Raw genomic sequence first — 23127 nt, forward strand, 5'->3', positions numbered from 1 at the left:
AAAATGTCTGCGAACCAAGTCCACATCTTCTCAGAGTTTTATCAATGTCATCTACCTACTTAGGTGGTACAGGGGATGGTGTAGCTGACCAAAGGACATCATGAAAAAGATGCATTCTAATTATGAGAAGGAATAATTTGCAAACTCTGAGGTTTCCAATCTTGTATAAACTACCTAAGTATAATGTTGCCCAACTTCAGAGTGATTCATCTTCTAAATATATTTTATAATTTTTTAACAACGGCAATGAGAGCTCAATTTCATTGTTCATAAGACATTCTGAAAAATACTGGCAGACTCTATTGATTTTGCATTGCCCATTTCTTATCACAATGGGAGACCGTCTAAATATCTGACTACCAGATATGGCATTTCCAAGAACATAAGTTGACCAAGTGAGGGTTACCCTTCTACTCTTTTCTCTGGTTTCGATCTGGAAGAACCAGTTAGAAGTGTTCTGAGATCTCTGGCCACAGACTCCAATTTCCTGGCCTTGATATGTTACTGATGACTTCAGTGAGTGAGGCTCCACAGGACACGACACTGGGGCACTTGGAACTAAGGACCATCCCTGGGCTCACATCCCTGGGATCACCGAGCCAGTCTGATTCCTCCCATTATGACAAGGCAACCTTAGTGTTACCCCTGATTTAGCCCCAAGTCATTTCACTGGCTTCACATTGATCTTGGAAGCCTGCCATTTGAGATTCATTTCTTAAGGCTAGAGACCCCCAACATGGGCCTTCTACCCAGGACAAAGCCCTCTGTGTAAGTAGGAGGAGTGGTCACTGTCACCTCAGGATGAATTCTGCAATGAGCCTTTCTCCCTCTTTTTAAAGAAAGCCCAGAGGAGCCTGAGAAGTCTGACTCACTGTAAGAGGGAAGCAGGAAGAAACAAAAGAAAGGCTGATATAATGTGTGGACATAAGCAACCTCATGAGACTGTTAGCCTCTGAGGATATTTATGACATCTTTCAGTTCTTTGATTCTGCACCGAGAATAGGATCTGACAGAGCCAAGTTTGTCAAATAGACAGATTCCAGGGTTCCACTAAATTTGTCTGAAGGAGACTGTGACTCATTGGGAAATAAAGAGAATTTGCATGGGGCCTGAAGGTAAATGAAAGATAAGTATATTTAGATACAGAAATAAGGGTGAGGAAACTGCACTCAGCAGTTATGAAGATGTGGGTACCTCTCTTGGTAAATTCTAGAGATCTCTCTAATTAGACTATAATAGACAGAAGGACTGTATGTAGCTCCAGTGAATCAGAATGCAAGCAGGCATAATCCCATATACAGGAGGAGGAGCAGACATTATTGGTATAATTTAAAGAACAGAAGAGACAGGAATAGCATTTTTGTTTCCAAAAAATTGCCTTGACTTCCCTATTACATGCAACTACCAGAGCTTCGAGGGTGTTTAAGTGTCTTGGAGGCAGACACAAATACCAGATTGCCCTAGTTCGTTTTAAGGAGGTTGCCTTAAGGCTGTTACACTATTCTTGCCCTGCTGAAGTCAAGATGTGTACTAGAACTAGTCTGTTATTTACTGTCATCCCTTCTACTATCATGGGAATTTTGTAATGAACATCAAATCTCTTGCTTGCATCCTAGTTCTTGGTCCAAATATCCCAGGATTGAGTGATACAATCAGTGATTCAACAGGTATTTAATGAGCATCTATTATGTGTCAAGAGTCATGCCAAGAACTGGGAATATGCAACAAAATTGACCTACTTCTCACCCTTATGGAATTTTGGGTCAAGTGGAAGAAAAGGAGGACCACAAAACGTTTAGTGCTTTGAAGGGAGACCTGATTTAGATAGGGCAAGTGTTATGTCTTCTTTAAAGTGACATACACATTACAATGAGTTGGAGATGAACAGACAGAAAGTAGCCAAGAGAACATCATGTACAAAGGTCCTGGGGCAAAAACGAGTTTTACACATGTGAAGAACTGAAAGAAAGCCAGAGTGACACCCACTATCGGGTTACCTGTTCCAGGGGAAGTTTAGGGCCTGGGGCCCCCTACCTGTTGCCGAGTCCTTTGTGGGGGTCCGGCTCTTCCCTGTGTTAAGGCAGCCGCCAGCAGAGTGGCCTGTTGTTTTATTCTCCATTGTTCTTTTTCCCTAAACATGGTCCCTGCCATTAAAAATTTTAAAGGCAATTTCAGCAAGCTAAGACATAGGCATTCCTAAAGCCCCTTCCTAAAGCCCCTTCCACCTTTTGCATTTTCCTTTGTGTATTAGAGGCCCTCTGACCAATAAGTCATACTAACCATCTGTAAATTCTCTGGGGCCTTAGGGACTGTATCTGTATATGCCTATAGGCTTTAAAGATCCTCTCTAGAAATTCTGAAGGCTCCTCATTCCGTTTCTGTATTCCCTCCCGTGCTTCATTAAGGCTTCTTTGTTTCGGCCCCCTCTTCACAATCCTGCAAGAATGCAGTCTCCATAATGTCCAAGTTTGGGCCTATCCCCAGCATCACATCCCAGTTAGGATGCACTGTTGGTTCAGCTGTGCTGGCAGCATCCTGTATCGGGCCGCCAGGGGTTTCTGAATGAAGCTCACCTGCCTCCTCCCCAGCTCTATCCAGCACCATTCTACATGCTTCTGAAATGAGGAGGGGGGTGAATAAATTTTGAACACCGGCCCAGGTCGGGTTGTGGCTTGCAAGAAATTAAAAAATTTTTTTCTTCTCTTTGGGTCATCTGTATAAGTTGACATACTGTTTAATTCCAATTAAATCTGAAGTTGAAAAAGGAGAATGGACCCAGGTCAATCCCATCGGCTGTCCCATTTCAGCAGTCACACGTCCAGTGGGGACTTGCCTTAAGGGATTTTGCCCCACCTGACAAGATCAAAAAACAAAATCCCGGGCCTTTAACCCAGGTAACTCAACGGCTGTAACCTTTTATATTGTCTGCCCACATCCTGCCAGGTGGGTCTCCAACCCACGACCCGGTCAGGATCGCACAAACAACCTGGGCATAGGTGTGTTTCTTTAATGAGGTTACCCAGAAGGCATCTTCCAAACCCAAACACCCAAAACCAGTTTTTCACTGCAAAATGAAACTAAGTGCTGCAGGTTGGTGGTACCTCCCCAGAGAAATCCCAAGGACCGTCCCGTTACAAATGGACCAGGCAGCTGCTTGGATTCGTGCACAGGCTCTCAGCACCAGCAAGGGGCCGACAAACCAACAGGCAAAATTCCCATCTGGACTTACCTCCTGGTTGACCCGCCAAATTTGTTACTGAGCCAGGTTCATTTTTCAGGAGGCACAGCAAGCCAAAACGCTGAGTCACCAAGGCTCGAAGCAGAGGTTTTACTCCCAAGGCAGCCAAGAGAAGAAACCGGAGAACAAACCTCAAATCCACCTCCCAGAAGGCAAGGGGCTGGGTTATTTATGGGATGACCAATAAAGAAGCAGGGAAGGCTGAGGCGTGGGGGCAGTGGGGAAAGGTGATTGGGAAAGGGTGCGATAATCGTGGTCCTGCACAGGTGTAGCTAAGCTACAGGCCTCTCCACGTTCAAAAGGTCACCCAGCGGACACTAGCACCTGCCCAGCTGGAGGGTCGATGGTGCTACCCTTAACTAGCTCAACTTGAACTATACACAGCTGAGACTCCAAGGTCCTGGAAAATAACTTAGGCAAACATCTTGTTTAGGCTAGGAGCTGCCTGGAGGACATGCAAGTGTTAAAACGACCTTGATTAATGAAGGCAAGTGAAATGGATTTGACTAATCATTACGCACAGTTTCAGATAGAACCAGGGGAAAAATAAAAGCAAGGAAATGCCATGAGAAAAGCATGTAAATACATTTTCGAATATTATCTTTATCACACCACATATAAGCTCAAAAAACATTTATTAACTGATGGTGGAATCATCACTAATTTGTGTCCAGAATTTGACATGCCCTACCCATACCCCATCTTGTAATCGGGGTGTCTAGAAAACCTTTTATTAGTTAAAATGTTGCTTGGTTAGCATGAAAAAAAAATTTTTTTAAAGGTGAATAGTGTATACAGATCATTGAATAAGCCATGGGAAAAGCCTGCTGCACAGTCCTGGTTCCATGGCTAAGATAACTTTTCTATTGTTGACCCATCTATATTTCCTCTATTGGTGGATTTTCTTCTCTGACCCAGTTTTTCTCATTCAGGGCAATGATGGACATTCACTAAACCTTTCTCCCTGAGGCCAGAACACACCTCTGGTTGGTCTGAATTTTTCTTTCTGTGTGTGTGGTATTATCAGTTAAAGTATTGTAAGGCCCTCTGTCTTTGAACTAGTCTGTCTTTTAATATTATGTGTTGAGTTAACCAAACTAAAAAATTATAAAGACACCACATCCAACCTCAATTATAGTGGAAGCCATAATATAACAGACAAGAGAAGATTGGATTATTTCATCCCTAGCTACTGCGGCCTGGGTAGATACTGCTGTCAGGTGGGTGAAATAATAGTTACATGAGTTTTGGAGGAAGACTATAAACTCAATCCCATTGTAAAGTCATCTATACTTGTGTGGGCTTAGGTATGTTAAAACTCCTCAAGCCTTAGTTTACTCATCTGTAAAATGGAAATAATTTAGTGACTACCTATCCTGTGATGGTTAATTTTATGTGTCAACTTGACTGAGCCATAGGGAGCCCAGTTATTTGGTCAAACATTATTCTGCGTATGTCTGTGAGGGTGTTTTTGGATGAGATTAACATTAAATTCAACAGACTGAGTAAAATAGATTGCCCTCCCTAACATGGGTGGCCCTCACCCAATCAATGGAAAGCTGAATAGAACAAAAAGCCTGACCTTCCTTTAAAAAGAGGGAACTCCTCCTGCCTAACTGTTTGAGCTAAGACATCTGTCTTTTCCTGCCTTCAGTCTCATACTGAAACGTCGGCTCTCCTTAGATCTCAAGTCTGCCCGCTTTTGGACTGTAATTTACACTATTAACTATTGTGGTTCTCAGGCGTTCGGACTCAGACTACAATTACAGCATCAGCTCTCCTGGGTCTCCAGATTGCAGGTTGCAGATCTGGGGACTTAGCCTCCATAACCGCCTGAGCCAATTCCTTATAATAAATTTCTTTCTCTCTCTCTGTATATTTATCTTGTTGGTTCTATTTCTCCAGAGAACCCTGACTGAGATTTTGGTACTGAGAGTGTTTCTAAAGAAACAGAGTTTTAAAGATGAGTTTTCTGAATTGGTTCTGGCGTTTCTGGAACTGGCTCTTCAACCTGATTAGATTTAAAGTTGCTAATAACTCTATTTCAAGTAGTAAGGAGAATACTGATAGTCTATGGCATGACCTGGTAATGAAGATATGAAAAATATCACCACTGGATACTCATCAACCTCTTATAAGAAGCAAAGGGGGACTTCCCTGGTGGCACAGTGGTTAAAAATCCGCCTGCCAATGCAGGGGACATGGGTTCAAGTCCTGGTCCGGGGAGATCCCACACGCTGTGGAGCGACTAAGCCCATGTGCCACAACTACTGATCCTGTGCTTTAGAGCCCGCAGGCCACAACCACTGAGCCCACATGCCACAACTACTGAAGCCCACGTACCTAGAGCCTGTGTTCCGCAACAAGAGAAGCCACTGCAATGAGAAGCCCGCACACTGAAATGAAGAGTACCCCCTGCTCGCCACAACCAGAGAAAGCCCACGCACAGCAACAAAGACCCAATGCAGCCAAAAATAAATAAATTAAATAAATTAAAAAAAAAAAAAAACTAAAAATAGAGCTACTATATGACCCAGCAATTCCACTCCTAGGTGTGTATATCTGGAGAAAACCATAATTCAAAAGGATGCATGCACCCCGATGTTCATTGCAGCACTATTCACAATAGCCAGGACCTGAAAGCAACCTAAATGTCCATCAACAGAGGAATGGATAAAGAAGATGTGGTATATGTATACAATGGAATATTATTCAGCCATATAAAGGAACGAAATAGTGCCATTTGCAGAGACATGGATGGACCTAGAGATTGTCATACAGAGTGAAGCAAGTCAAAGAGAAAAACAAATGTATAATATCACTTATATGTGGAATATAGAAAAATGGTACAGATGAACTTATTTGCAAAGCAGAAATAGAGTCACAGATGTAGAGAACAAACTTATGGTTACCAAGGGTGGGATGAACTGGGAGATTGGGATTGACATTTATACACTACTATGTATAAAAGAGATAACTAATGAGAACCAAATGTATAGCACCGGGAACTCTACTCAATGCTCTGTGGTGACCTAAATGGGAAGGAAATCTAAAAAAGAGTGGATATATGTATACGTATGACTGATTCACTTTACTGCACAGCAGAAACTAACACAACATTGTAAAGCAACTATCCTCCAATAAAAATTAATTTAAAAATAATAATTATTGATTGCAAAAAAATTAATATGAAATTAATGGGGTTGTCATGGAGAAAAGATGTAATGCATGCTAAAGTTCTTGTCTGTTGGGGCAGAAAAGTAAATATACCAATTATATCTCTTATTTTTTTATTATGAAAAATTTGCAAGCATACATAAAAGTAGAGAAAACAAATTTCACTCTACCGATCATCTAGATATAATAATTTTTCACATTTGCCATATTCCTGTAGTATTTTAAAACAATTCCCAGATACTGCAATGCTTCACCTCTAAATATGTCAGTATGCATCTCTAAAAAGTTACTTTTTTACATAACCCCAATACCATTTTGACCCCTAACAAGATAACAATTTCATATCCAGTCATATTCCACTCATATCCAGATTTATCCAGTCATATTCAGATTATCCCCCAAATGTCTTTTTACAGTTACTTTGTTCAAACCAGGCCCACACATAGCATTTGGTTGATATGCCTCTTAAGTCCCTTTTAATTTTGAACAATCCCCCAGCTCACTCCAATGCAAAAAGGAAAGCAAAATCCCACAAAGTGAAAAATTCCAAATTTTTTCATGCAATTAACTTGTGAAAAGAGACAAGGTCAGTTGGTAATTAACTTGTGAAGAGACCAGGTTATAGAATGATGGACAATCTATGTTTGTCTCCTTGTAGTACCATTTAACTTGCTCACTAACTACCACATTAGTAAGAAGTTTGCTCTAAGGGCTTGATTAGCTTCAAGTTGAACAGTGTTGTTAGAAATAGTTCTAAGTAGTGCTGGGCACTCCACATTACATCTTGTCATGAAACACAACATGTCAAATAGACCATTTTTAGAGATGCTAAGTTTGATCAGTGGGTTCAGGTGGAGACAATCTGACCCCTCCATTGCAAAGTGAGGTTCCTTATAACCAGCAAGGTATCTACAGGATGATACTTTGTACTTTGGTAAAATTACTCTTGGGTTTAAGGGTGGGGGAGGGAGGAAGTAAATCAGAAACTATTTAGACATTAACAAAATGAGAACACTGCATATCAAAAAGCCAGGAAAACACAAATATGGCAGAAGGAATGAACTTATTTCAAAGAAGCATACACTGATGAATCAGGAAAAATTAGATTTGACCAATAAACAACCCAAAAGCTATTCTAAGAAAAGATTAATAAAATAGACAAATATTTAGCAAGTCAGACTGAAAGGAAAAGGAGAAAGCATGCAAATAAACAACAGGGGATATGTAAAACATTATAAGAGAAAAATGTGTTCCAGAAAATAGGGGTGAAATTCTGAGAAAATATAAATGACTAGGTTGGCTTCAAAAGAAATTTTAAAGCCCAAAATAGTCAATATGAGAAACTGATCTAGTAGAATTAGATGAATAAGCCAAATTAGTCCATTAATGAATGCAATTCACCACATTAACAGATTAAAGGAGAAAAGCATCATGAAAATGATAATAGCTAACTGTGATATAGAAATTGCTATGTGCCCGGCTCTCTTCTAATCAATTTAAATATAGCTCATTTAATTTCACTAAGCGCTCCAAAGGCACTTGAGCATTTAGCCCCACTCCTGATTAAAATTATAAAAAAGAAATATATTTTAGGAATAAAAAGAAGCGTCACTATTCTAAAAAAGAATTAACATATCTACTGGAAATCTCTAGCAAGAATTACCCTTGATGGTGGCATCAGAACTTTTCATATCAAATGTCAAATTCAACTCACAGTGGTTTAAACAGAAAATGATTTCACAAGTGACTTCAAAGTTCCAGGACGTTCATCTAGATTGGCAATACCTGGATCCAAGGTTTCCCTTACTGGGGTACAAAAGGTTATTCAGTTTGCAAGGGTATCACAATTTTGAAATAGCAACGTACCCTGGTGCATATAAACCAAGATTCAATTTACAAAAATTCAAAGCACATACAATTTTGTTAGAAATATTTCAGATGCACCTGATTCTTTGACTTTGTCCAATTTCCTTCCAGTTGGTTCAAGATGACTATGAATCTAGAGAAATCAGGAGTCCCCTCCCCCACCCACATCCCTGCCTTATCCAATTTTTTTGTCTCCCCTCCCCTATCATCACCCTTAGAGTGTGCTTCTGCTCTGAACAAGGTGTTGCCTGAAGAATTTCTGGATCTCTCCCCAGGCGTGCTCCTGGGCTGCCGCGTGGCCAGCAGGGTCCCCGCCCCAGAGCAGGGGGCAGAAGAGGCCGCGGCTCCAGGACGCATAGCACAGGGGCGAATAGGGCGGCTCTATGAGGTGGCCCGCCCCGGGGTAGAGCAGCAGCCTTCCGCTGCTTCGGCCGTGCCTCCGCAGCTGGTCCAGGGCTTGCTCAGCGTACTCTCTGCTATTGAAGCATTCGTCATCCTCCCCTATAATGAAGAGGATCGGACCCTGGGCCTTTTCAATAGGAAGCACACTGTGTTGATTGAGTTCATCTCGGGGGTTCCCCTTGTAGTGACGGAGGCACAACGCGCCCATGATGTTGAACTCCATGCGCTCCGGAAGCGAGGGGATGGGTGTTATAAGCAGATCCCGGTACCGGAGCGGAAATTCAAAGATAGCATTGCACCCATTGATGCAGACGGTGGCTGCCACCTCCTTCAGGTAGCAGGCCATGGCCAGCCCGATCTCTGCACCTTTGCTCACAGAGATCACTCCAATTCCTGGCTTTTGGACCTGAAGGACAAAACAAAGGAAACCCATTACAGGACATTCTCTGAGAAGGAGCTGTCCTACAGGCCAGTACGCTAGTATGATGGGAAGAGTCTGAAAATGTGGGGTGGGAGTCCTGGCACTAAGGTTTACCAGCTTTGTGACTGAGAGAGAATACTACCTACTTACCCTCCCTAAGCCTTAATGTCTTATGGGGGTGATCATATGACCTACCTTGTAGGACAGTTATGAAGATTAAGTGAAAAAATAGAAATTAAAACTCTTCACCCAAAGCAGAGCTCTATAAAGGCAAAAAGGGTCTAATACACCAGCAACATTAGACATCACAAGAGCAGAGGCAGGTAAGATTTCTGAAGAATCAAATTCTTCTCTCCAGCTAGTAAAAGAGGTGTCCTGGTTTCTTTCAAATATGAGGTAAGTGTAATTCATATTTAAACAGCATTTTACAGCTACAAAGGATTTGCATATTCGTTACTCCAAAGGCTAATCCTGGAAGGATTGGGAGTGTAAAGATGAACGACTTGGATTCTGTAAAAAATTGAATGTCAGTTCCCGGTCCACCAGGAAAAGCGGTAGGTCACAGGAGGGAGTCCTTAACTTTGTGGTGGGCCGAGGGAGCAGAGGGAAGGGAAGAAGGCTGAGGGATGAATGAGGAAAGGAGGGGCATTCTGGACAAACAATAGCAAATACATAGTGACCCTGTGTGTTTACTTGGCTCACAGTTGTATCCCCAGCACCTTTCTATCATCAGAATCACCTGAAAAAAAAAACTTTTAAAATTTGAGCTTTCTGAGATCCAGTTTTTCGAGAGCTACTTCAGTAGGTCTGAGTGGGCCCAAGAATCTGATACTATAAAATATCCCCAAGGAAATCCAGTGTGCATCCACATCTGGGAACCATCCACGTGAGGAGTGGATTGGGAAGTGAGGGAGAAGGGCCATAACTGGAGACGGGAAATTGATTAATGCACTATTGCAGCATCACAGCTGAGCAATGATGAGGGACTGAAACAGCGGCAGGGGGAGTGAAGAGGGTGTGATGTGTTGAGAAAGAACCTAAAACACTTTGGGATGGGCTGAGGGTGTGGGGAAAGGAAGAGGGAAGAAACCAGATGGGCACAGGTGACAAGGTGGATTTATTGAGCATTTACTGTATGCTTGGCCCTCCAACAAGAAAACGGGGATTCAGGAAGTGTAAGTCCCGCTCAAGGTTACAATGGTATCAAGGGGCAGAGGTGGGAATTGACCCTCTTCTGCGGAATCTAACTACAAATTGAATTTTGGCAATTGCCCTTTCTCCTCATTCAATGTCACAAATAGTTAAATTCGAAATGAAAAAACAAATTAACTTGAAAACATTTTACCTGGGATTTAATTCCTTCTAGGCAATCCTTTAAACAGAGCCAAATATGCTTAGGAAAATCACACGTATATTTGATTATGATGACGATAACACTGAAGATGAGGATACCGGTGATGCTCCAATAGGAAACATATCCCATCTCTTCTTGAGAAGAGTCAAGGCTCCAGGAGAGAACGGTGTAAGTTGGGGAATCAGGATGACTTAATGGTTTGGAGCAAAGACATTGCCCCAAGGGCTCTGTCACTTACTGGCCGTGGGGTGTTGGCCTCTTACTTAACTGAGATGGGTATGCCTTCTCATCTGAAAAATGAGGACCATGTCAAAAGTACTAACTTCACACGGTAATTATGAGCATTAAATGAGATACTGCATATAAAGTATTTAGCATAGAGTCTAACAAATAGTCACTTAATGTAAACATTAGGTGATATGATTGTTTTACCCTGTCAGGTTGAACTGTAAGAAATACCTGATATTTGAACATTTTGGAACTAGCAAATGAAGAGAATCATAATATACCCACCATTTATTGTCTTCTTTGTGCCAGTAAGCACTCAGCTGATCCTAATCAACCCAACAATCCTACAAGGCATGTATTATTATCCCCATTTTAACTCAACTGTGCTGTGCCCAAGTCTAAACAGACTGGTAATATAGGCAGAACGGACATTTGTGATTTTTTTTTTTTTGGCTATAATGTTGCCAGGTAAAATGAAAAGTATTTTAAATACCTTGGGATGAGCTAGTAGCAAGTTGGCAGCTTCCTCAAAATATTCCAGGTCCACCTCCTGCAACTGCTTGGGCAGGTCTGCGTAGGCAAAATATGCTAAAGCCAGCACTGCAAAGCCATGGGCAGCCAGAAGACTGGCCCGATATTCAACTAGACCCCCGATGCCCCCAAACAAATCAATGAGTCCTGGGAAAGGGCCTTCCCCTAAGAGCAAGAAAAAGAGAAGAGAATGAGATCAGAAAGAGTAACAAGAGGGTCAAGTAGGTAGCAGCAAAAATACAGGCTGAGCAGACTGAATTCCACCTTCACGCACACAACGAAACGGCTTGTTACTTTTAAAATATTCTGGGAAATACTAGTTCTCCAACGGTTTGATGCCCTTTGTTTTTGTTTTTATTTCCATGAACCATGTCTTCTAGATCATGAAAGATTAGTCTCACCTGGAGGGAGGAAAAGGGCTCCTCGCACACGACCTTCTCGGATCTGCACCCGCTGCACCTCAGGGCTGGAGAACCAACGCTGCACCACCTGGCTGGCCCTGGGCTGAACCTCCCCTGACTTTTGTAAATAAACGGAGTCATACAGATCCAGAGTGATCCAAAAGGGGCTGTTCATCACATCTTTCTTAATCAGCCTCTCAAAAGCCTTCTCAGGCTTCAGAGACCAGAAGAGGCCCATCGGGTGGACCCCCACGTAGTGGCCTCCCAAGGCAGGAGCCTGCTTCAGGTCCAGCTCACCAGCCTTGCTGGCCCTGTAGAAGGCTCTGGACTGGTACAGATTCCCCTTCTCATCCTTCATAGATGCCATGAGGGTTACCGTCTGCAGTGGGGGCAGGCCTGTCACTCGGATGTGCACGGGCTCATCCGCGAGGGCACTTGCCGGGGTGGCTGTCAGCTGGAGCATTGGCAACCGGCAAAGGGACCAAGTGGTATTTCCTGCCCTGCAGTGGGAGAGAAAGCTCTGAGTTGGAGACTTCAGTTCCAAGGAAGAGGCCCAGACAAGGCTTATATTAGGTCTGGCCAAGGCAGATTTCTGGATACTAGTGCAAAATACACAGAACATTTGGAGTAGGGGAAATAGGGTGTGCAGACAGGACTCGTTATTCTCATTTTACATATGGGAAACAGGTTAAGCGACATGCTCAAAGTCTTGTAAATAATTAATAGTAGAACCTGAAATTCAAGCTAGGTCTGACACTACAGCCTCCTGTCTTATCCATTACAGCCCTGTAGGAAATCTTAGTTTTGTGGTTTTGAGTAAGTTGAGCTTCATATCTTCAGTTGAGATCATTCCCAGGTGACCTATTTCACTGGTGTTTGTTAGGATCCGAGGGGGTAATGCATGATTAAGGGTTTATTGGAAGGATCAGTGCTGCTTTTCAACTCCCATACCTACATAAACGAGAAACTTGTTATGCTGTTGTTTCTTTCTTTCTTTTCTCTTTTTTTAGTTTCCAATCCCTCCCTGCCATTGTAAGATAGACTGCCAGCTCTTTTCAGAGTTCCCATTATTTGTTCTTTTTAAGGGAAAATAAAACTCCATGATCTGCTTTTGCGGCTTTCCAATGGAGTGATAAATATAAAATATTGTTTGTAGCAAAGAGAATGAAATATACATTTGATCAGCTATTTCATACTCTCCTCATTTTATGAGCAAAATTTGGGGTATTCTCTCCCTCCTTCCTCCCTCTGTACATTCCTTCTTTCTTTACTTTCCTTCTTTTCTTCTATACCTCATTCCACAAAGGATTTGAACCTGTTTATAGATAAAGGAGGCATAAACAAATAAAAATAAAATAGGATCTGGGAAAATATGAACTAGCATCAGAGACACTGAATGAGTGACAGCCAAAGGAAAAAAGGCAATCTCTCAGTTGTGTTGTTCCAATTATTCTCATAGAAAGGGTTACCAGTTTCTCAAGGGAAAGGAAAAAGTGAGGCCTTTCCAATATTTTCCTAAAAGAAATTTCTCATATGAGACTTTGACATAGGTATGCATCATTTTTCCAACAATATCTTCACACAAATGGTAGTAATAGGTGTCCTCTCAGAAAGCTTGATCCTCCAAGGGGTCCTTGATTTTATTTTACAGAGGAATGCAAAGTGAAGGCTTTGGGGTTTAGATTTGTGAGCAGAAAAGATTCTGGAGAAAATAAATAGGCTCTGGCAGTGCAGGGGCAGAAGAGGGGTTTTAATGCCCAGTTCTTCACTGTTGAAAGGGGGTCTTTGGAGGAAAGAGAGGGTCAAGGAAAAATGCATTTTGTGCTTCTTTTAAGAAAGTGATTTTCTGCAAAGGACGCACTCCCTCCCACCTGACCCCCATCAACAACCAGCATTACTGACCATTTCAAAACTCATGGTCAATAGAATAATTTGGAATAAATAGAATGATTGTGAATGTTTTCCCTCAATACCAGCACAGTTCTTGGCAGAAGAAGGTGGCATCAATTCAAACTTCCTGGGTCTTTCATATGTATCAGGGAAATGGGACCTGTAATATGAATAAGAACACCCCACGTCCCATGTGACATTTCAGTGCTCCCTTGGTATTTTCTGATCTGGTCCTTCCTATAAGTCTCTGTATCTGCTGTTTCCTTCTTCCCAAAAAGAGATCATTAAGAAGGGGTACTTGCGTGCCCTATTCCACAAATTCTTCTTCCTTCTCAAAACTTCTATAAAATTTATTGGCTCAATAAAGATTTTATTTTCAAGTTGAATTAATTTGCATTAATTAACATAACTACTCTCCTGCATTCCTGCGTACATCCCGCATCTGGTCTTATTCTTCCAGGTGGACTGCAAATTCTTCAAGGGCAGCAACTATGTGTTAAAACTTTAGGAATCCTATTGATACTCATATAGTAAATTATACAATGTACATGCTTCAGAGTTATGAAATTCATAACAGGGGCAGGAAAAAATAGCACCAAAAATGTAATTAAAATACTTTACTTATATAGTGCTTTTGTAATATAAAATATTAGAGTCTCTTCCCAAGTCATGGTCCCTCTTTATCTGAGAATCGCTCCCTAAAGCCCAGAGATGGACACTTAGCAGCTATGTTTATACCATGTGACCTCCACCCCGGGGGCCGTTGCTGACTGGATCAGGACTGGATACCTGATTCAACGTGTGCCAGGGATGTTCCCCCCTTGCCAATTTGGAATGGAGACCCAGAGATCACCAGTCACTCTATTAAGGTAAGGACTAAAGGTGAAGCAAGAAGGCACCTAGGTAGCAGAATTTACTTGCATGACAAGCCCCTGAAGTCCTGAAATTTTGCACTCTAGGGGCCCTCTTGCCTCAGCCTAGTCCTAGCCTTGGATTCTTTTTACGTGGCTGTATCCATAAAATTCAGAAGCTGTATCCAGATAATCACAGAAAGACACTCTTGGGGTAGAGTATGGGAGTTTGAGGAAAGAGAGAAAGATAAAAGGGACAAAGAGAAATTAGATTGCTCCTATCCTGAGAAACCCCTGAAGAAAGAAAGGGTAGGTCATTTAGAAGGTCTGGGGTTATGTAAATAGGCGTCAGAGAAAAGAGAGATGCAAGAAGATAGGTTTCAGAAGACTTCAGTCTTTGAAAGGAATCTATCTTAGAGCTAGAATTTTATTTTGGGGTCTCAGCACTTAGCTGACTATGCTTACTGTTTTGTCTCCTAATTTTTCTGGAGCTCCTGTTAAATGTGTTAAGTTATTGATTCTGACTTGTCAGAAATTCCCCATAATGGTCATTAGTATCCTATGTCTAGATTTTTGCCATTTACACCAAGGTATATGCAAGGGGTTAGATTATAATGAAACTTCCTATAAGAAGCAGGCGTTCTCCTAAGAGCACGTGAAACAAAGAAAGAGAGAGAGATCACTTGATGAGCCAACAGTGTGTGCTTGAGAATGGTGTCTCAGGTTTCCTGACCAAAGACTAGGAAGCAGCCACGTGATCAGCAATCCCACAGTCACTGCCTTTGGAACATGGGCTAAACAAAGTCACTTTTCACAGGCTGACAAGATAGGGTGTACCTTCATGAAGATTTGGTAGGGATCCAAGGCAAAGTTTGACAGATTACCTCTTCAGAAATTGGTTGTAAGTCTATCAGACCTCAGACTTACTCAAGCCTCTGTGCCATCTGTTCTTTATATAACACCCCCTTATATATTCAAGATACAAGAAAAATCCAGGATTTAAATACATACACATGGGGACTTCCCTGATGGTCCAGTGGTAAAGAATCCGCCTTCCAATGCAGGGGACACGGGTTCAATCCCTGGTTGGGGAACTAAGATCCCACATGCCACGGGGCAACTAAGCCCGCATGCTACAACTTCTGAGCCCAGGAGCCTCAACTAGAGAGCCCGCGTGCTGCAAACTACAGAGCCTATGAGCCACAGCTAGAGAAGAGAAAAACCCGCATACCACAATTAGGGAGAAGCCTGAGCGCCGCAACAAAAGATCCCACCTGCTGCAACTAAGACCCAATGCAGCCAAAAATAAATAAATAAATAAATAATACCTACATACATACATACATACACATGTACACACACACGCACACACACACACACATACACGAAAGAAGATTTGATACCTATACACCAGGGATTCTCAACTGGGGTTCTGAGGAACTCAGGTTCTGCAAAATGTCACTAGGGTTTCCACAAGAGCTCTTAATTGGAAAAAAGAGAAACAGTTTTTGAACTTCAAGTGTGATGTGATGCTAGTGCATGTAATGATGGAGGGAGACAGTGACTGAGCTGTTCCTTTACATGTTGTTCAGCCCCATAGGGTGGTGTGTGAAAGGACCACGTACAATTGGTGGAGACCATTCTCAGTTTGGGATGCAAGATTAGGGGAGGCTGTTGATGGCTAGTGGCGAGCTCGATGTGGAGAAGAGCATGGTGGGCGGATGTGTGCCTCTCCTTCCTGAATTACCTCCTCCAAACTCCCCGTATGCTCCGTGGACTGAGTTAAAGGAGTGAACAAACTCTATTGGTGTAATATGGAAGGAAAGTTGCATTCCGAACAATGAATTTTTACACACTGTAGTCAGCTGCACCCTGACACTTTGTTATTATTTGTAAACATTGTGAAGTGTGGATAGTGTAAGAAGAGAATTTTCATACGGAATTTTTTTAGGGAATTTTTCTCATTTTGTTACTTATTATGCCACTCTTTTGTATTTCAGTAAGCATTCACATTTTACAAATATGTCTGATGGTCCAATGGAGTGATAAATTTGAAGGTAAATTTAAAATTGGAAGAAGGGAATTGAAGGACTAAGGACAAGACTCAGAAGATTAGTGATGGAGAACTGCCATTTTCTGAGTCATTTGACAAGAGGCCACACACTGAAAAAGTCTGTTTTTACAGTGAAGCTGCTTATCAGTGGAATTTACATCAGCTGGTAATACAAGTTGTCCTGTTCCATTGGGCATGGTCTTTAACAAACAACTAAAAAATGCAGCAATGGCTCCAGGAAAATGGAAAAGACAAATAAAATATCACAATTATTTGACAAGTAAAGGGGCTGGTAATTTTAAGTGGCCTTTGGAACTCAGCTCTCCCTTCATTTCCCTTTTTTCTGTAACAGCAAACAACTATTGAGCACTTACTAACGGCTAGTCACTGGGTAATATGAATCCACATAGTAAAGCCTTTTCACTTTTCAGGACCCTCTTATGACCATTATTTCTCTTGACCCTTGCAAAAAACCTGTGGGAATAAAAAATTATTATTATCCTTACATTGTAAATTAGGAAATTGAGCTCAGCTAGTCAAATGACTTACCCAAGCTTGCCTATGTTGTTAATCATGAAGCAAGAATTTTAACCAGTACCGTCTGACCCTACATATAAACCTTACTTATCTTCCCCAAATGAGGGTAGACATATGAAAGCTCATTCTTTTCCTAGCCTCCCTCTCTTGTTTTTCTTTCCTACTTCTTTTTTGACCTTAACTTCATCTTTCCCTTTCCCTAACTCTGAAGCTTTTAGTTAAATATATACCCTGGTGTACAGGGTGGCAGGACTAGTAATGGAATAGTAGGAGTAAACTTTAGTCCACAAACCCACATGTGCATGAGATGTAATTTTTTTTCTATTTTTCTAGATTCAGAGTAATTTCTATTTTGAGTCCTTGTTCCTCCAGATGGCAGAGATATGATCACAGAATTCAGGGCATCCTGCTTTTCCTGGGAGCTCAAGGAAGTTCCCTGTGACTGTGGCAGTGCTCAAAGACTTGGGGTTGGGAGACCCTGTTCATATGTTACTATGCATTCTTCTAAACCTGTTTTACAATGGATACCAGTGGTTCCAAATTCAGATACCTATAGGGGCCAGGCAGGTAATATAAATTTGTAGATAAAGGACAGAGATGAACAAAATGTAAGACTGCAGTGAACCTAAGACTACCTGCCCATCTAAGGCATTCAAATGTATTCTATTAAAAAAATGCACACACACAAAACTACCCAACAACAACAACCAACCAACCAAAGGAAAAAACAACCCAAGGTGTGGACCAAATGAAATACACCCATTTGTGACTTCTGAAATTCACATCACCTATTAGGCTTTTTGCAACATAAAGGCCAGGAAAAGATTTTTGTTTTTCTCTTTCTGGTGTGCCATCCTTTCCCGAAGCAATAAGTATCAACTGATCTCCCTCTGGAGGAAGAAGGAAAACAAGGTAAAATAAAAATACCAGAATGTGGGGATGGGAAGTGGGAGTGAGGCCTCAGCCATTATTATTTCCAGTGGTATATGGCCAGTTAACCCTGCCCTCAAACCTTCTCCTTGTCACCTCTCACCATGCTGAATCTTTAAGATTTTTTCCTGCTTTCCCTGTATTCCATGTCTATTGTCTTACTCTAATTGGATCCCAACTAATCCACATACTGCTATAGGGATTAATATCTTTGTTAGTTGTTAAGGCTTATTGCCTGCCAGGGCCCGTCCCTCACAGATTTTCAAAATAAGTTGTAAGAAGACTTAAAACTTATCCTGTTCAACACTCAATTGTCATCATGATCAATGAGGCACCTACACTGTACAGGGACACCCAGCTGAAGAGGGCTGTCCCTCCTCTGGGCTCTCTCTCTACCATGTCACTCAGAGCACTTAATTCTTGAACCTAATATTAATGAGTCATGTACGCTGTGTGTACTCTCTCCTGTTACTCTGTAAATTTCTTGAAGGCAGGATCCTGTCTGATGTGTCTTTGTCACTTGCACTGCACAGGAGCCCTTCACATCCCATGTATTCATTAAATGATTGTGGATTTTCCTCTCCATTCTCATAAACTGTCATCCTTTTACCCAATTCTTTCTCTCTCTTTACAGTCCTTTTTGCTCCCCAGTCTAATCTCGACAATGTTGTCAGACAGATCTTTATAAAACTCAAAAATAATTGAATTTCTCATCTGCTTTAAACTTCCAGTGGCAGCCAGATTCATTTGAGGATAAAGTCTAAATCTTTTGTCCTAGCACTTAAGACTCTTTGCAGGGGAATGGCTCTACCATAGCACCCTGGAGACCTTCCATGTTTCCACAGGCAAAGCTTGAACCACCATATGACCTAAATCTGGGTGGAATGCCTTGCGATCCTCCCAGGAGCATGGCATGAGAAGCAGTCTTTACAAGAGGCTTCACAAGACGGTTTCCCCATCTGTCTCTCCCTATCTTGTGGGAGGCTACCATGAGGCAGCTTTCCCATCCACCTCCCTGGTTCCAGAGAGGCATGGGACTCTCCATCTCATACTTACACCCCTTTAGGGCAGAGCTGCAGGCTCTAGGACCACTGAGCTGCAGTCTAGGATCAGCTCCTCAGCCACTGAATATCTCACAACTCTGTTGAAGACGTCTGGTTCCTTTTGCTTCAATGCCATCCTTTTGGTGGGTGAGACGAGGACCCAGAGAGCTGCACCCTTGGCATCTCTTGCCTTCACTGCCTATATAAGTAATAAACTGTCTGAGTCTAAAAGGGGCTCCTTATTTCTTTTCCAGCTGAACCTGTCAGTCTTGGACTTGGACTTCCCTTTGTGTTTGACACCCTTTATCATCTAATTCAATCAAAGCCTTTCACCACCACCCCCGGATCTATTTACTAGTCTAAGCAACCATCTCATTACAAACCTAGCATAGGATATTGTCAAAATCTGCTTCTTTATCTGTCTCTCCCTTTTCTGTTCTATCCAATATAGTACCCACTAGCCATGTACAGCTACTTAAATTTCAATTCACTTAAAAATGCATGAAATTGACATTTAAAATTTAGTTTCTCATTCATGCTAACCACATTTTAATTGCTCAGTAGCCACATGTTACTAGTGGCTACTATATTGGACCATGTAGCTATAGAATATTCCCATGACCACAGAATACCCTACTGGACAGCACTACTCTGGATTGTAAAGTATTCCTCACGGGCAAGAATTATACCTTGTTCAACACTCTACTTCTCAGTTCCTAGAATAGTGCCGGCACATAGTGATCGCTCAGTAAATGTTTGAGGAATTAAGTGAAAGAATAAATGATAGATGAAAAAGCAAAAAAAAAAAAGTTGAGTGACATATCTCAGAGAGAGTGTGAAGATAGAACAGAAGCCCAGTTGAATATATATAGGCTACTTCTGAAGATGGAAAATTCCTCAAAATCCAATGGGATACAATTTCCAGGGTTCCTCACTTCTTTGCAGCAGAAGGCAGGACTGTCAATGAAACAGTTAATGTACACTGCAGACTGTCAATGAAACCAAAGATGGAAAGCAGCCAGAGGGCAAGAAACAAGAACTCAGCTGCTTCTCACAGGCATAGCCTAGTGGTGGTTGGAGAGGGAGCCTTCAGCAAAATGGAAGCAACCTGATAGGGTCTGAAAGCTGATAGCCACATTGCTGAGCAGGTTTCAGACCCCCCAGAGTCCCAGGGGGAAGGACGGGGATCAAGCCTGCACCACTGGGAGACCTTGACCTGTTAGAGGAAGGGCAGTCAAGAACTGGCGGGACATCAACACATCAGAAGGCAGGAAACAAAGAATAAAAGAGAGCGAAAGGTCCCATGGAAGTTAAAATTACCATTACCAATCAAGAAACAAAAATTCCATTTCCTTTAGGATCCTGTTGCTTTTCTTCCTTCATCACAGGACTTCCTCCTCACAATAAATCCCAGAGAAAAATTCTTTGAGTCAGGAAACATCTCTCCAGGGACTTCCCTGGTGGCGCAGTGGTTAAGAATCCGCCTGCCAATGCAGGGGACACGGATTTGAGCCCTGGTCTGGGAAGATCCCACATGCCGCGGAGCAACTAAGCCCATGCGCCACAACTACTGAGACTGTGCTCTAGAGCCCGTGAGCCACAACTACTGAGCCCACGCACCTAGAGCCCATGCTCCACAACAAGAGAAGCCACTGCAATGAGAAGCCTGCGCACGGCAACGAAGAGTAGCCCCCGCTCACCGCAACTAGAGAAAGCCCACGCGCAGCAACGGAGACCAACGCAGCCAAAAATAAATTAATTAATTAATTAAATAAATGTATATATATAAAAAAAAATCTCTCCATTAGTCACATTAGGCTGGACCCTGACTTTTGCAGCCAAGTGTGCATTTCACCTCCAAAATAGTCTCTAAACAATCTTCTGGTTAGGTTTATGCATCTGACATAAATCAGTGTTTGAACAATAAACTACCTGGGATAGTAATTTCTGGTTCTTCAGAGAACTGTGCTACCCACTGAGGTGAGCGAAACACACACACAAAGACAAAAGCAGCCTTCCCCGGTTCCCTGCTGCTGAAATCAGAAAGCAGACCTTTTCTACTTGGCCATGACAGCCCTGACTCACCCTGAATTCGGCTGCAGGAAGCAGTCTGGAGCGGGATGGCTTACTGAGCCGGCTAGAAGCAATGGACACTTGCCTATTGCTTGCTAATTTAGATCGTTCAAAATACCCCAGCCTACTGTTCAAAGTTGAAGTTGTCTCCATAGAAACCATCAGCTGCTCCTTTTTCTTTTTTTTTTTTTTAAGTTCCCAGGGACAGGGCTACGAGCACGTGCTGCCACAGGGTCTGGGCAGAGGCTCAGTTTAGCTGGTGTGCCTTTCAATCCAGGTGTTTCATAAAGGAGTCTTTTATTTCATCACATAGGTCTGGTTTCTACACCTCTTCCCTGGACTCCTCCTCTCAACTCCTGGCTCTCTTCTCCTTTGCTTCAATTCCTTCTCTATCTCCTCCTCCAAGTCAGTGGTCTCTTAGGCAGCTGCCTTTTCGGTGGTTTCTAAGATGAGTCCCAAATATCCATCTTCAGAGTGGTGTGGGTTTCAGACTCATCTGACAAGTCTGTTAAATAAAGATTCCCAGGCCCCTCACCTGGAGATTCTGACTTGATAGGTTTGGGGTAAGTTTCTGGGATCTGTACTTTTAACAGCAGATCCTAAAGCATAGCCCAGTTTGCAAACCACTCTTCCAAGGGACAGCAAAAGCCCTCCCCATGCAAAAATGCCTCCTCAGGACCAGAACCCCTGAAATCTGTCCCATTGTTAATCCCATCAGTCAATGCCCATTGTCAAAATATACAAGTGATCCAAGCTACAAATTGCAGACTGTGCGTCCAGGTTGTGAACTCCTAGAGGGAAGGTACCATGTCTTTTAATTTTTGCATCTCTTGCAGCCAGTGAGGTATAGCTGGCCTCTGGAATCAGAGAGACTTAGATTGGAACCCTGATTCCTTTACATCTGTCATTGTGACTGACCTCAGGCAAATTACTTACCTCTCCTTGCGCTTCAGCTTTCTAACTTGTGAAATGGGAATGGTACAATAAAATGTATTAAAAGTGAACTATAAGCCTTGAGGAGAAGGGGCCAATATTGGAAGTCATAGGCAGAGTGGAATGTCTGGGAGGAGAGGTACCTCAGCAGGCTCCCAGCTTAGTGACTAATTCCCAGGACTTGATCCAAGGATGAGAGGCGGGCTGAGTAGGAACGCAGCGAAAATAGTGTTGTTTTTACTAAGACTCTCAGAGAAGCACAGGAAAGGGTGCTCCAGTATCCAGGTAATAAAGTGAGATGCATGCTAAACTGGCACAGAGTCAGACCTTCTTCACTCTGCTGCCTAGAACAGAAGACACCAGGGACCTGGCACTCCATGGACCCTCAAAGGATGTAGCAAATTAAGAGTGGGGACATTGGTGGGAGCGCTGGGCAATAAGGTGCTAACCATGTACAAGGGAGGCATTAGCAGTTGCCAGTAGCAGGTGTGAACCATGCGGAAAAGACTGAAGTCCTCTGAGGAGGAAGGAATCTACCTCCAGCCTGCCTTCAGACCCAAGACTGTAACATCAACTCTTCCCTGGGTCTCCAGCCTGCTGGCCCACTCTGCAGATGTCCAGTCCCCACAATCGCATGAGTCAAATCCTTAAAATATCTGTCCCTCTGTCTCTGTCTCTCTTTCTCTCTCTCTCCCTCTCTGTCTCTGTCTCTACGATTATATCAATATATAATCTTAGGGTAGAATTTAACTGACATAAGGCAGATTAACAGGAGAAAAGCATACACATTTATTTAGTGTAAGTTTTATGTGACACAGCAGCCCTCACAAGGAATGAAGACCCAAAGCAATGGCGAAACCTACCTGTTTTATATTAGATTGAACAAAGAGAGGCAATTGTGGAAAAGTAATTATACTATGTGGGGAGCCTAAAGGAAGATAAGAATTGTTTTTAACAAGGTCTATTTGCATAGAATTATCTCAGTCTCCACTTCTTGTCCTTGATGATAAGAATGTTTCTTTCCTTCTGGTGTAGGGAAGACACCTTCCATCTGGGAGTTTTATCTCCTGCTTTCAGGAAGAAAAGGGGGAGGGTCAGAGGGGCTCTCTTGCAGCTGCTGTTTTTCTAAAGTGCTAGTATTTTTATGGCAAAGAGGCCTATTTTGGGATGATATATTCTGGTTTCCTTAGAAGGAGAGG

At 42.4% G+C, this 23127-nt stretch overlaps 1 protein-coding gene across 7 annotated transcripts in view; it reads right to left on the bottom strand.

The window, feature by feature from the left end:
- Positions 1 to 21096, bottom strand: part of LOC309634186 (acyl-coenzyme A amino acid N-acyltransferase 2-like) — a 121667-nt gene extending 100571 nt beyond the window's left edge. For 4 of the 7 annotated variants that reach the window (XM_082404085.1, XM_082404082.1, XM_082404086.1 and 1 more), the window contains exons 1-4: positions 11619 to 20223; positions 11180 to 11382; positions 3230 to 9089; positions 2035 to 2144 (exon numbers count right to left, since the gene is read on the bottom strand). In XM_082404085.1, the coding sequence (XP_082260211.1) occupies positions 8496 to 9089; positions 11180 to 11382; positions 11619 to 12240 (1419 nt within the window). In that variant the 5' untranslated portion in view covers positions 12241 to 20223 and the 3' untranslated portion in view covers positions 2035 to 2144; positions 3230 to 8495. Of the gene's footprint in view, positions 1 to 2034; positions 2145 to 3229; positions 9090 to 11179; positions 11383 to 11618; positions 20224 to 20248; positions 20407 to 21007 lie in introns of those variants that run through there. The other 3 variants (XM_082404087.1, XM_082404088.1, XM_082404083.1) reach the window with 3 other exon arrangements.
- Positions 21097 to 23127: the final 2031 nt, after the last annotated feature.

Source organism: Balaenoptera borealis (assembly GCF_965194805.1).
Source record: "Balaenoptera borealis genome assembly, chromosome: 8".
Taxonomy (NCBI): Eukaryota; Metazoa; Chordata; class Mammalia; order Artiodactyla; family Balaenopteridae; genus Balaenoptera; species Balaenoptera borealis.